Here is a 14,731-nt window from a genome sequence, read left to right as displayed (position 1 = left end):
GGAGACGGATCCATTCTTTTATTTTGGGCACTGACAAGTAGGTCAGAGGAGACTATGACAGGGCTGTGGTGAGGAGTAAACAGCAGCACATGATGTTGTTTTCCTCCCACTCTTGGCATCCAACACCAGCAGCAATCCTCTCGCCCTCAGGAAGTCCTCACATACCCTCTACCCCCGTCCACCCCTCCCCCGACAACCACCCCCCCTCCTCCCTTTGATCTCTGGCAACCCGCGGCCGTTCACCTCTGACTTCTCCAATTGGCTGCAGCCACTTCCACTTGTACAGCGCTGTTGCGTCAGAGTGAGACCTCCCCCCCCCCCCCACCCCCTGAAAATGGGCCTTTCATAACCCCGTCCAGAGGAGGTGGGCAGCAACTCTCGCAGCTGTCCTGGTCTGACAAGTGCTAATCTGCTAAGAGTCGTTTGACTTGGCTCATCGCTTCACTGGCCGCATGACAAATTAAGGCTACAAACCCTGAAAGTAATTGGGGGCTGATATTTACTCAAGCTGGCACTTTGAGAAAAAGATCATCATTGTTGTCTTGGCGATTGGTTGGAAGAGGAAAAACATGGAGTCAAAGTCGAGTCAACTCACGAGACGAATTGATGATTTTTTTTGGATGACTCAACTGCGTGTTGTCATGATCTGTTGAAGGTCCAATATATGCTCATTCAACCATCTCTTAGTTTCTTTCATTGCCATGGTTCCGAGTGGCCGCCAGTCCATGTCTTCAACTGCATTGGTTTGTCGATGTTAAAAATCACTGGAAAAGTTAAGGACGGATTTGGAGGAAATTTGCAGGAAATAGGTGAAATTGGACAAGGAACAAATGGTTCCATTTTGGGAGCCATCAGGATCTCCGCCAGCATTCAGGATTTTTATAGGACTGTTTAACATTGGGAGAGGAAAGACCATTTTCTGTGCAGGAGTTTGGATTTTATTTATTTATTTGTTTATTTATTTTGTGACGGATACGTCGTCGTTGGGAGATTGAGCTTTATATGTGTATAGAGGTAAGAAAATAACATATAAATCATGTTTTCAATTAGTTTGAATATGATATTCTATCTGAAAAGTTGTGAAACCAGATTAACAACAAGTATATAAAAAGATGTACAGCTTTATAAATAATAAATCACACAAAGGAACTTTAGGACAGAAATACATCCTAATTTTAACGTTCAATAGTATAGACAAAAAAAAAAAGAAGTAGGATTTTTCAGATAAGATACATAGTACTATTGTTTGAAGATGATTTAAAATAATAACAAAACTATGACTATAAATGACAGCAGAACCATGAACACAAAAAAGCCACGATACATAGATCTGCATTTTCTTCTTTGAATATTTGAACACAATAGTCGCAGTTGAACTAAATCTTGCAAACACTGTTTGATTTTTACGAGTTTTAACACCCTTGTACGACTTTATTGAACAAGTAATATTACATAAATTCATTCAATTCACTCATTTAAAAACCACTGGCTGGAAGTCCAGTGACACGGTTTAGTCTGAAAGGATCGAGTTATTAAGCTACTCCCATGTTCTTTAAAATGCACTACAGTGCACCAGTCCTTGCGATCACTGCCGAGCATCTCCCTTCAGCACCCCAGACTTGTGCCACACTCTCTCCCATCAGCTGTGTCCAACATATGAATAAATCAGAATATCAAATAAACCCTTCCTGCGTCAGAGCGCACTGAGCTGGGCGAATGACAAACCAAGAGAGTAATGTCCTCATGCACCGGGCCGCAGACCGGCTGCCAAGCTGAAACTGAGCTTGGGATGTTTACAACTTGGGGGGATGAGGGGAGTGTCTTCTGGGCATCGTTGACACCCCTCCATGTCCACATCCATGAAGTATTCATTTTGTGTGTGCCACCTGGAGTTACAGTTACATGCCAGGGCTCCTGAGAGGCTGATCGCCTTTCTCTGACAGTCACAGAAAAGGTGTGGGTTCGCACGTCGACCTGCTACACAACAAATTCTTCAGCGAGCTAAATCTCTGGTGAATGTATGAGCTGTCATTATTCTGTTGTTGATGTCAAATGAAAATAAGTCCGTAGTTTTCTGCTCAGGGTCTCGCCAGTGTGTTCGCAGCGTGGTTTTCAGCGGCTTTTGTCAACATGTAGTGAAGTATGACTGGCAATATCCAATGCTCTTTGTCATCATTGGAACGCACCCCTTATGCTGGGAAAAAATCCTGGAGAAAACCCATCTGTTTATGTCTCAAGTATTGAACTTTAAACCAGAATTACTGTAATTTTCCGGACTATAAGCTGCGACTCTTTTCTCGTGGTCTGAACCCTGCGGCTCACACAACAGCGCGACTAATATACGGATTTTTACAGGCTAAAGAGTGTCGTGCTGCCATAATATTCAGCCTCGCCACATCAAACCGATGACATTCCAGGTGTTTTATTGACCCTAAAGCACTCAAAATTTGCACTTTACGGTCAATGAAAGATGTGAGGAGATCATGATTCAAACTCAGAACATTGCTCACTTTGTTTCATGACTCAGTCCCAATGCTGGATCCCGTATTCAAAACCAGTTTAGAATTTTTAAGCCGGGTGCACCACTGACCGTTCTACGGCACAGACAGCACCACTGCACCTGCGGCTTATAGGCCGGTGTCGCTTACAGTACGAATAGGATCTATTTTCCTTCTTAAATTTTGTGGGAGTTCCTAAATTTCCAGTGTGCTCTGTACGTTACGGTATGTCTTTCAATGTCCCCAAAACCAGATGGTAGGCGTGAATTTCAACTCCGGCGTGGGAATGTCTCACTCCTACGATCAAGGATGTATGTTTGTGAATCTTTCTTTTTAGACCTACTCACATTGTATGAGTAAATTAGATGTAGACATATAGATGTCACTCTTGAGCTAATGGCTCCATTTAAGAAACACACTGTGTTTTGCTCATACTCAAGATTCGGAACATCAGCTCTCCCACACTATCAGTCGTGGAGGACTGAATGTTTTTAAGGAGGACTGTTAAGATTTGTAGATTTCCCCACCAGTACACCATGATCTACTTGGTCTTTCTGCATTTTGCTTCAAGGATTGCCACAGCAAGTCACCCTCCGCTACCTCCATTTGACCTCTGTCTCTAACACACTTTTTCACTTCTAAAAGCTATACGTAAGTCAATAAGCGGTTTCCCTAGAGACGTGCTGCGGTAGGTTTGTTGGTCACAAGTATTAATGAGTTATTACTGTGTTAGCCTGACTGTGACAACCACACTTACACATCCTGTAGTACTATAAACACAAAATGATAACAAAGATTACGTTTAAGGGTGTTTATCCACCTGCGCCTCAAAACTACATCTGAGCAGCAGATTCAAGAGAAGGACTGAGGGCAATTCATGACCGCCCACAGTTCCTGACCGTGTCCAGACATGATTCATCATCTGGAAAAATCACCGGCTTTATAAATAACTCAGACAATGAGTGAATTTAAGCAGTTTGTCGGCTTAGCTTTGGTTTGCAGGCTTTGAATCACTTGGAAATGCTTCCCGCTCCAGGGAGGAAGTGGCTGAATGAATTCAGCCATATGCATCACGCTTATGTTGGTGGGATGAATCCCACTCTGTCACATTAACGTCAGGCTGTTGGTTCTGGATGAAAACCACTGTAAACGTGAATGTAAATTGTTGTGACAATTGTAGTACGTGACAGTACGCGATAACGTTCTGAATCATCCTTATGTAAAAGATTTGGACGCCCGAGATATTGAGAGATTTCGTTTCACGTTTTACACAATTTGCAAATGATGCAAATATTTGCTTTATTGAGCTGAGGTTGTTGGACTTCAACAGAGGCTGAGGTGGCTTTTTAGACCAGCCAGAGTGACCAGGAGGGCAGTACTTCATTTACTTATGGTGCTTTTTCCAATGATCCTCACAAAGAAACCCTATAGAAATTGACATGAAACTGACTTTAGTTTTGTTTATTGAGCTGATCCACTGCCCCCTGATGACTGCAAACAAAGGTGTCACTATTGGCCCCTCCCTCTTTCAGCTGGTAACAGAAATCGTGGCAGAGAGGAGAGTGCAGGTAGGGTGGAAGAGGTGGAGGCGACTGTCAGGGGTGGTGTTCAACCAAACTATCGAGACCCTTCTGTTCACATTATCAGCCAATCTCAAATAAATAAATCTCACAATAAAAAAAATAAAAATATCCAATTATTTAACATCGGATATTTGGTATTATTTGGTATTTGGCCAAGCATTTAAACACTTTTTCATCTCGGTGCATCCCTGTGTTTTCATTCGTGTTGACTTGATAGGACTAGATTATAAACAAACATATTAGAGGAACAGCTCATGTGGAGAGGTTTTGAGATAAAGTTGGATGGTTTGGAGGGGAGGGATTGCCGGACAAACAACGGGAGACATGGAGGCACCAGGTCAGAGAAGATGCTGAAGACAACCGATGAGGTTCATGGTTCAAGGGGAGGATGCTGAAGTCAGAATGAGGATGCAGACTTGCCGTGACAACCCTGAAGAACATCTCCCCTCTGGCCTGAGAACGTTTCATATTCTACAGTCGGCCTGTCCAAGCTTGTTGGGGCCAGAGGAGGGGACTCCTTGGACTGGTCATCAGTCTATAGCAGGGCAGGTACAGACGGACGACCACCCTGTTCTCACACCATCGAACCCGTGACCTTCATGCTGTGAATTATTGCTCAGGCCTGTATCCATCATTGTGTCAATATAATAATAATAATAATATCAAGACACATGATCAGAACCGTCTCCTAATTGTGACTACTCCGAAGTCACATGAAGTAGATCCGTTCTGATAGTTCTCATTTTATTTTAACTAGTTCAGTTGCGTTAAAAACGAATTTGTTTCGGGTTCCAAATGACGACATAAATTCAGTTTCCGAGGGCAAAAAGACTGAACATTTAAACAATCCATTATATTTTACTTCACCGTTTCTACAGTGCTTAAAACTAAAAGTGACAATGGCTCCGGCCGCCCGCCAGTAGGTGTGTGTCAGGTAAATAATTCCACGGGAGGAGGTGAGGATCGGATGACTGTGTGATACTGTAATGCTGGCACAGCTGAGCCGGGCGGCGGCGGCGGTGGTGAAGTGGCATGCTGTGGGACTGGCTGCCAGGAGATATTAGTGGGTGACATGTGAGTGGGCCTCCCACCTCCCTGTTGATAAATTATGGAGCTTCATGACAGGAACAGTTTAACCCAGCCAAGCATGACCAGCAAGTTTCACAAGTGTCACGGCTTACTCAACAACCCCCATGTATTTGTGTGCGACGGAGTACCTGTGTGCGTTTGCCTGTGGGCCTCCAGAGCCTCCTCTGAGGAGAACGTCGCTCCACACTGATCGCACACCAGCGCTTCGGCAGGAGCTGCGGACGGAATGGGATTTGTTAGGAGGGATCTTGGTCAGGTGGTCAACACAAGCATGAGTTTCGTAAAAGAAAAGCAAATGAGTAAGTGAGTTCATTTAACTCACTTACAAAAGTCAGCGCTCTTGTCACACATTTCAGGTGTTTCAGGCACAATGAAGCGGAGGAAACCACCGCGAACATTCGACTCACGACAAACAAAAGCGGCAGACTGTTGCGACGTCCCCTCTTCTCGAGAAAAAAAAAAAAAAACCGAGCCGTGCTAAAGAGTTTTATTTACCGTGGCCTGTTATCAGTCTCCGAACAGCGAACAGACTGTCTGCCTGAGAGGCCACAGAAGGACTGGGTGTTCTCTCTACAGCAGACGCTTCCCGCCCGCGGCACATCCCTTTATCAAAAAAACGCAGTTCGGAGTCAACACCCTAAATCCCATGGCACGCACCGGAACTCCAGTCACAGTTCACCTTTGGAATGCCCTTGTCTGGTCTGATGAAGACATGAAAGAGGCAAGTTGGCTGGCGGAGAGTCTCAGCCCGCTTTTGTGCGCTCACCTGCCCAGACTGACATGCATCGACACACACACAGAGACACGCGGCTGTGTGGACGTGGGTTTGCTCACAGAGAGATGTAAATCGGTGGCAGATCCATACTGGCCCTGGGCTCATTCACTGATCTATTTTCTGCTCAGCTGGCTTTAAATGAAGTTAAAATGACTCATTAAAACACCCACAAGCTTTGGGAACTCTGAGCACGCTGCAGCCTAAATGTGCTCCTCTTTCAACTCTTATGAAGCCTCTACACACAGACACTGTGTGTGACACTGTTTCCAAAAGCTGCTCCGACACGCACGAAAAAAAGGCCTTTCTTTCCCAGAGAGAAAAAAAAACAATTTTTGAAAACAAACGTTTGCGAGATGAAGCGGAGATGAAACTTGGCTGGAAGTTGTGTTGCAGTCGTCGGGAAAAGGAGCAAGCAGCGGTGTCGTCGTCGACGACGATGATGTTGTGTGACGCTGTCCGGCGCGGTGCGTTGTGTTTGTGCGAGATTGTGTGATAAGAGAAGAAGAGAACATAGTGCATTGTCTTGTGCAGTCAAAGGCACGGAGTGTGCTCTCATCCATAAACCATCAAACTGTCTCCAGACGCGGCTGCAATCGTCCTCCATCAAAACACTTTGTCTGGCATACCAAAATAAGAGCCTGCATCGAGCTGAATACCAAATCAGCCCATTAGAGCGGTGGAGCACTCGCTCCTTAGCAACCAGCAGGATCTGAGGCTGCTACACAGAAACACACAGCCACAAAGAAATGAGATCTGCATCTTTTCTCGTGGTTTAGGTCGACACTCTGGGAGTTTATGTGCGACTGCGGAGAAAAAGGTGTCGCTGTCAGTTTGTAAATCAAAGCGTGTGGTGTGTGTGTGTGTGCGTGTGTCCTGGCGGTTATGAGGAGGAGAGGAAGCAAAAGGGTCGACTCCGGTAAAGTCCGTCTTAAGTTGAAAGCAGCAGATTTGCTGGAGTCTGTCAGCCGCGTGTCACTCCGCCACTAGATTCAGAGGAGCAGGCGGAGAGGACGGAGGCCTCGTCCTGTCTATACACATTTTCCGACCGAGGTTTCAGTTGAAGTTTCATTTTTATCCCCCCCCTCCCCGCCCCACTCCCTTCTCCTCCTCTCTCACTTTCTCTCTCTATTTCGGATAAAGTAGCTGGGAGAGCAGTCAGGTCTGATTAAGTCTGCATTTGGGTACAGTGTGTTCCTGGACACACATCTGCGAGCGAGCCATCACACACGCTTCGGAACACTGGCAGAACACCCAGGCCTGCCGGCAGCTGATGATGTCATCAGTCAGAAGGGGCCGAGCTGGCGAGCAGCCAGAAAAAAAAAAAAAAAAAAAAAGACGAAACACTGAAACATTTCAACGTGGAGTCGGGAGAGGAGAGAGGCGTTCATAGACCTAAGAGAGGAAGGGGAGGCGGGCGGCTAATATGAACAGGTGCATGTGAAAAGGCCCACTATCAAGAGACTGAATAGTCTGAGATGAGTGTGTGAGAGGAGCCGAGTACCTGTGTGAGACAGCATGTGCATCCGCAGCCGCATGCTGTCCTGGAAGTGTTTGCCACAGTATTCACAGCCGTGGCCCTTCTCCTCATTATGCAGCCTCCTGTGGAAAGCAAACACTAATGTGAGCACAGAAGAGAACTGAGGGAGCGCACACGCGGGATAATACAAGAATCTTGTTTCGCCGCCGCCGCCGCCGCCTTCTTCTGTCGGCGTCTCTCAAACTCGCCGGCGTCATTGTCCCCGTAACAAGAGGAGCATGTTTTAATTCCGGCAAGAATCCCCGGCTGAATGCAACATCATTAGTGTAAGAGGCCCTCAGTGTTGTGAATCACAACGCATGAATGCAAAAGGAACACAGACAATGGGAGATCTGGCTAATTTCTCAGTGCGCACACACACACACACACGTGCCTCCACACACACACACACACACAGACGATGAGCATCTGGAATAACACATCCTCACACATGAGCACGAATGGATGATACCATCCTGAACCGACACGCGCGTTGACAAACATCGACACACATTCAAATATAGACACAAAACCAGGTGGAAAGGTTGCTTATCCACACAAACTTTTCATGCACACACACACAGACTATAATGCACACAGCAGTTGCTGGAATGAGGAGCACAAACATGCTAAACCACAGTCTCAATAGCCTCCTAACCACAAGTCAACATTCCCTGACACGCACACACACCTGACATGACACAAATAAATGCACGCACACTTGCGTGCGCGCGCGCACCCATGCTAGTGCCTCACACAAACGCATAGGATAAGCACATGATTCAGTGGCGCGGATCTTAAAACACTCATTAAGTTCATGGCCATAATCCCATTGGAACATTGCTGTACCCACACACACACACTATTCTCCTGTAAGTGCAGTGAAAAGCAGAAAAGCAGATGATTCGCCGGAGCCCAGCCGGCAGCCAAACCTATCATATCATATCAAAGACATGGGAGCGTGCGAGGCATCTGCACTTATATCCTTACATCACCCCGCTAACTGCAAATGGCCTAAAAAGAGTCTGCGCTCAGATGAAATGAGGCCTGAGCTGCACTGCTGTAGTCGCTGCATCATTGCCAACGTCAACATATTGAGCTTGAGTGCGTCATTTAGCTTGTTAAACGGGTTTCGGCTTATTTATTTTCTTGTGCCCCGAAATAATCGCTGGGATATATACAACGCTGAAGTGGCCATAATAGGAATCCACGCCGGTTTGAACTGATCTGTTGACAGAAACTCAACAAAATGTTTGTGCAGGTTTGCCAGCCGCTGGGGAACACTGGTAGTTGGTGGCTTCCTCCGTGTGGCGTTTGTTCACCGGCTTTTGAAGCTAGGTATATTTTGAACAATGACAGTAACGCAAAAGTTCTGCAAGAAATTTCACAATTTCACAATTTGTTCTTACTGTAATTTCTGGACTATAAGCCACTACTTTTTTCTCGTGGTCTGAACCCTGTGGCTTGTACGACGACGCTGCTAATATATGGATATTTACAGGCTGAAGAGCGTCATGCTGCCACAATATAGAGCCTGGTCACGTCAAACCGATGATATCACAGTCATTTTATTGACTTTAATGCGCTGTTTTTCACCCGTGTGTCCGCAGATCTGTCAACAGAGCTGATCTCCTGGAGACGAGAAGTAGCAGCTGAGACCAGCTGTGGTGTCTGAAACTCAGACACGTGGGCGAAAACAGCACATTTTTAGCGCTTTAATGTGACTAAAAGATGTGAGAAGTTCTTGATTCGAGTTCAGAACACTGCGCTACTTTCTGCTTTTCTATCTGTATTTTCAGAAGTAGAGAAAAGTTTCAGGGGAGGGGGGAGTCTGGGCCTCTTCACTCCAGCTGCTGCCCCCACGATGAATGCAGCAGAATGCCCAAACTGATTTAAGCAGGGTTGAATTTGCTGTTGTGTTTGTGTGTGCGCGACTGTGAGGTAAAAAGCTTTCCCCAATTGTGCCTCATGACACATGAAATAACTCTTGCTGAAACTAAAATAGAATCGAGATTAATTATAAGAGAGTGAGCATCACTGGTAACTTAAGAAACTGTTGCTTCATTGATGTTGACACACGGTTTATAAATAAAGTTCATGAGCGAACACAGAACTCCGGTGTCGTCCCGACATACAGAGCAAAACTGAAATCTGAAAACGGGGAAACTGTCTGGACAAAAACCATCCACGTACAAAGAGGACATGAGACCAGAAAAATCTATATTTAAGAAAAAAATATCATCTCATCTCACCTTGAAAAGGAAGATCCGAAAAAGAAGTGCAAGACTGACAGAGGCCTAATTTGATGTCTGGTGTTTTCATACATGAATCGATGAGAGAGGAGCAACTATCTATTTGATTTTTTTTCTTCCACCCCACCAGACTGACAAATGCAACATTTATGAATCTAATTTGTGAAGGCAATCTGTGCGTTTGTGAAACCTGGGCTGGTACCGCTTGAACCAAATGTCATCCTGCCGACCAGGTGTATGCTCAGTGACCTGGTTACAGCACCTTCATACGGCCCCAAGCCCTGCCGCCGCTGAAACTCTCCCCACATGTCGGTCCACGAGCAACCAGCAGCGTGTCTCCGTATTCCGCAGCGGCTTGTTTGTTCATTCAGGAGTCGCTTCTCCATCAAACGTTTCGCAACCTGCCACATTATCAGGCGCCTCCTTTCCCTCTCAGAGCAAAGTTCCCAGCCAAATCGTACAACTGTGAATCATTATCAAAATTATAAATTGGCCCAGAAGAGAAGGGCGATCTTTTATGGTCACCTTTTTTCCCGTGCTTTTGTAGCAACAAAACATTGGGATGTCACTTTTGTATCTTCAGTCGGTTTTGGGAACATCCCGCGACCCCTCATGAATGAAGGCAGCTGATGACGTTTTAATGTCATACTGCTTGGATTGATGCTCAGCTAACATGAAACAAACTCAAGGCTTGTGGGCCAAACCCGGCTCACCAACATATTTGAAGCGGCCTACAAAAGTTTATTTCAATACTAATTTTACACACAAAAACACCTCACACCGCACTAGTTGCGACTTCCACTGCCTCTGTAGTCGCCTTAAAAAGTTTGTCAGTCTGGTGGTGGGTGGGTCTGAAGTTAGTGGACCTTCAAAGTGAATTGTAGCCCTTTATCTACTGGGTCCATCCGGTCCTTCAGAGGCACTATCAGCTCGGTGAGTCGTGAATACCAGTGACTGTTGTGATCTCCTTCTCTTCCATTTCACTTTGTGATTTTTTTTTTCCCCTCTCCTTCCATACTTCTCTCTGCATGACTTGTTGCCGATGTCTGGATTTTTCGACTTTGTTTGATACGACAAATGGGCCTGCATACTATCGTATTGTTGATGTTGTGACCTACAAAATAATTGGGTTCAAAGATTGTATTTCGATGGTCAGTTTTGTCGGAAAAAGTTGCAAGATGCCAGAGAATTTGTAGAAAGATGGCAAAGCAGAATGCTTGGATCCGTCCGTCCGTCCGTCTGTCTACTATCTGTCTGTCTGTCTGTCTGTCTGTCTATCCATCCATCTATCTATCTGTCTATCTACCCATCTATCCGTCTATCATCTATCCGTCTATCTATCTATCCATCCATCCATCCATCCATCTGTCTATCTATCTGTCTGTGTTATACGAAACACAGAGATCCTTCTTCCGTCAGTTTGTTCCTCTCAAAAGAGCGACAATGCTTGTACATTTTTTTCAGACCTTGACTTGGTCTATGTCTCAGACTTTGGCCCGATGCGTGATGGAACTTGACACCCCTGCTATTCTGGTTCCCTCCAAACATGAATGTCAGTCACTGTTCTGACAGAGCTGAGATTCTAATCGCGCAGGATTTAGGACACGCAGATTGTCTTGTTTTCCCTTGAATGATTAGTCAAACTCTGCCAAACACGCAGCCATAAACATCTGCAATCAAGTTAATGAGAGTTGGCGTTGGACTGAAATAAGACGCGATGGCTTGTAGGATACACGAGAAAAAGAAAAAAACTCAATTGAATTGATTAGCAACACACAAGTTCTGAATAATGGAGTCAAAGTATGGCTGCTGCCGAGAGGAAGAGCGACGCCTCCAGCTCAGATCATCAAACAAAATGGACAAAAATGAAGCTTTGTAAACAAGATCTGGCACCACAGACGCTTTTCGATCTTGACAAAGACTGGATACAAAGGTTTTCTTCTTGTCTGACTGCAGACACGTGCGAGCAGGTATCTGTGAGGTTTTCATCTTCACTGCTGCTCACTAACTCAAACGCTCAAACTTGTATTGCTGCGGTCGTCGCGCTCATTTTCAGCAATTCGGAAAGGTTACGTTACGGTCTGTTGCAAAAATGCACTCCTTGTCTATGGCTTTAAGATAAAGTTGACCGGTAATGTTCATTCGCAACAGTGCGACCGGGTGTGTTACCTGTGCTGCTCCATGGCCTGTCTGCTGTGTAGCTGAAGCCCACACTCGGCACAGCACTGCTGGTTCGCCTCTTTGCCCTCGTGCCTCATCCCCGCGGCAAACTGGCCCAGTCTGCTCAGGAGTTCGCGGTGCAGTAGCCCTTGATGGAGCAGGCCGCCGTAGGCCCGGGGGTCCAGCGGAACACCCAAAGACGGAGCCACCGAGACCCCTACCGGCATCACCCCGTCATTTGTGTAGCTGGACATTGAGTACAAGGAAGCCAGGTGTTTCTCTGCGATCCCGGAGAAACGCTCAAAAGCGTTTCCCACCACTTGTCCTCCTTCTTCTGCGCTGGTGTGCAGATCTCGCGCTCGTGTAATGACACTGCCTCTTCTTGGGGTCCCTGGACCGTCATCTTTGGGCAGATCTGACAGGCAGCTTTCTTCCCTTGTGCCGGAGGATCTCCCCTCCCAACCCTCTTCATCCTCCACCTGCATCTTCTCTGACTTGATGGCGCCGGCTGGATCCAGAGAGGAGGTCAGACTCTGTGGCTCATGGGTGCCCTCCATGTCTATCTCAGTGTCCCCTTTGGGGCTGGGTTGCGGGGCTCCATCTGACTTGGGGCCCGGCGAACTCCTGTCATTCATGTTGTAGAGTGTGAGGTGGTGCAGAGCGTTGGGCGTGCCGTGGTTCTGTCCGTCTTGTAAGGAATGTTTCTTGGACATCACGTGCCTCCAGTGCCGGGCTCGGCTGTGGTCGCCACCATCTCCGGAGCTGTGATTCCGCACCACGGCGTCCTCACTCTCTTCAGCCTGGATGGTTTCCAGTACTTTCAGGCACTGCTCCTCCAAGTACTCAATCTCCAGGATCTCCGCAGCGTACAGCAGGTCGTCCAGGTCTTCTGCTGTGGCCTGCAGGGAGGCGGTGTAGGCGTACTCGAGGATCTGCTGGAAGGTTTTGGGTGACAGGAAGTCCAGGGCGTATCGCAGGCTGCTGCGGTGGAACAAGATCTCGAACATTTTGCTCGTGCACGCCAGGACCGTTCGGTGGGCGGGGAACTCCTGCCCGTCCACAGTGATGATGACGTCGCATAAGGTGCCCGTCAGGCGCATCTGGTTGGCTCGTTGCAGAAGGGTGCCGGGGTGAGTGGGATTATGGAGCTGGAGCACACCCATGTTGGCCAGAGCTGACGCGCCCAAGCATCAGGTGTCGCCGTCCTGCAGGAGAACACAGTCAGTCACTTTGTACATAAACAGATTTTTCACCAAGACAGTCGACTCGGGAGGCGGCTGCAGATAAAAACACTGTGGTCCCCGGCAGAGAGGCACATGTGCAAGCTGCCACTAGTGCGTCTTCATCTAGATCTCGTGTCAAACTCAAGTCCTGGAGGGAACACTCCAAAGATCACCTGTGACGCCTGTCGATATCATGAGCCCCGGGACTGTTGCGCTCAAGGTCGGCAGTTCGACAGGCTGCTTCATCGATAACAAACATCTCAAGAAATCTGGGAAATTTCAGAACCTGAACAAGAGGAAATCTGATGAAAGTGGATGCCTGCTTGTGCCAGGGAGTCTTTCCTGTGCCATGAGTCATGGTGAAGGGGCGGAACTAATATGTTTTCAAAATTGCTGCTGAAACTGTGATCGACCTGCAACTTGGTCTGTGTTCTGATTTTTGCCCGTCGCGTGATTCAACACAAATCTTGAATGGAATCGCCCTTTAAATCATTTGTTGCTGAACTTAAACCAGTTCTTTTATTTTGAAATGTTGAAAAACAATTACTGATGTGAATGAACCATTTTTAGACAAATGTTTTTTACCCCCTTTTCACCTCTAAATCGATGAACAGTGTGTCTTCGTAAAACTTAGCTGAACAGAGGAACAATTGGCTCCTTCACAAATTTCTAGTGAAGTCAACATCATGAGTACCGACACCTTCAAGATCACAGTAAATCATCCTGTTTCAAGAGGTGAAAAAATAAAAGGCTCGTACAAATCTATATGTTCAGTTCAGCGACAGTAATGAAAACATCAGATAAATAAGTTGCAGGCCAATGCCAAGTCATTTTGGAAGCTCTGTTAGCTTGTCCAGCAGGACCCTGCCCTTGTTCCTGCGTGGTGGTTTAATTGAGCGCTCCATATTGTGGTGGACCGGCTGGCTGTCCAGGGTGTCCCCTGCCTCTCGCTCTGTGTCGCTGGGGTGGATCCACTTCACCTTTTATCATCTTAGTCATGATTCTACATGAACAAAAAGAAATGTTGCCAGAACTTTTGTGTCATCGCCGCTGTTGAATAACAACGCAACAATTGCTGCTCGCGTCTCCCTCTGGTCGCGCGTTTTTTATTTTAATCGAGGCGCTGCAGGCAACAGGTCGATGAGCGCCGAGCAACAGTTTCTATTGTGGGCGATTAGTCTGGAGGAGAGCGGTCACGTCGCTGTAATAACGTCTGCATACTGAGAGGTGACGCTTCACTTCATCACCACCATCATCATCACACCACTCACACTCACTCAACAGGTAGACTGGTTGTTAACGGACGCCCTGAAAACGCGTCATTTAGGCTGCTCACGTCCGCGCTTAGATGTGTCGCGGACTATCAAGCTTCCCAGCGAGGGATCCCTGAACAACTTATCCACGCTGCTGAGAGTCGGACTGAAGCTCAACGCGCCAATTCTGACCGAGCAGGGTCTCAATTTTGACCTATAAAAGAAGCGAACGCTGGTCAGACAGACGCGAGAGGAACCGGCGCGCGTCAGGTGCAGACGCGCCAAACATCCCCCCAAAAAAGACCAAAAAGACTGCGGCACTTTCGGTCAGCTGGGCTTTCTAACCAACGCTCGAGTTCCACATGAAGTTCCGCAGACAAAC

At 46.9% G+C, this 14,731-nt stretch overlaps 1 protein-coding gene across 1 annotated transcript in view; it reads right to left on the bottom strand.

Annotated features, from left to right (window-relative positions):
- zbtb16b (zinc finger and BTB domain containing 16b) overlaps positions 1–14,731 on the bottom strand; it is a 28,535-nt gene that overhangs the window by 13,566 nt on the left and 238 nt on the right. The window contains exons 2-4 of the mRNA XM_053873470.1: positions 11,883–13,078; positions 7,447–7,544; positions 5,299–5,385 (exon numbers count right to left, since the gene is read on the bottom strand). Coding sequence (XP_053729445.1) covers positions 5,299–5,385; positions 7,447–7,544; positions 11,883–13,036 — 1,339 coding nt within the window. The 5' untranslated portion in view covers positions 13,037–13,078. The remainder of the gene's footprint in view (positions 1–5,298; positions 5,386–7,446; positions 7,545–11,882; positions 13,079–14,731) is intronic.

This window comes from Synchiropus splendidus, chromosome 8 (genome assembly GCF_027744825.2).
Source record: "Synchiropus splendidus isolate RoL2022-P1 chromosome 8, RoL_Sspl_1.0, whole genome shotgun sequence".
In the NCBI taxonomy this organism is placed as follows: domain Eukaryota; kingdom Metazoa; phylum Chordata; class Actinopteri; order Syngnathiformes; family Callionymidae; genus Synchiropus; species Synchiropus splendidus.
The sequence above is the reverse complement of the archived record's forward strand: the minus strand, read 5'-3'. Positions and strand labels throughout refer to the sequence as shown.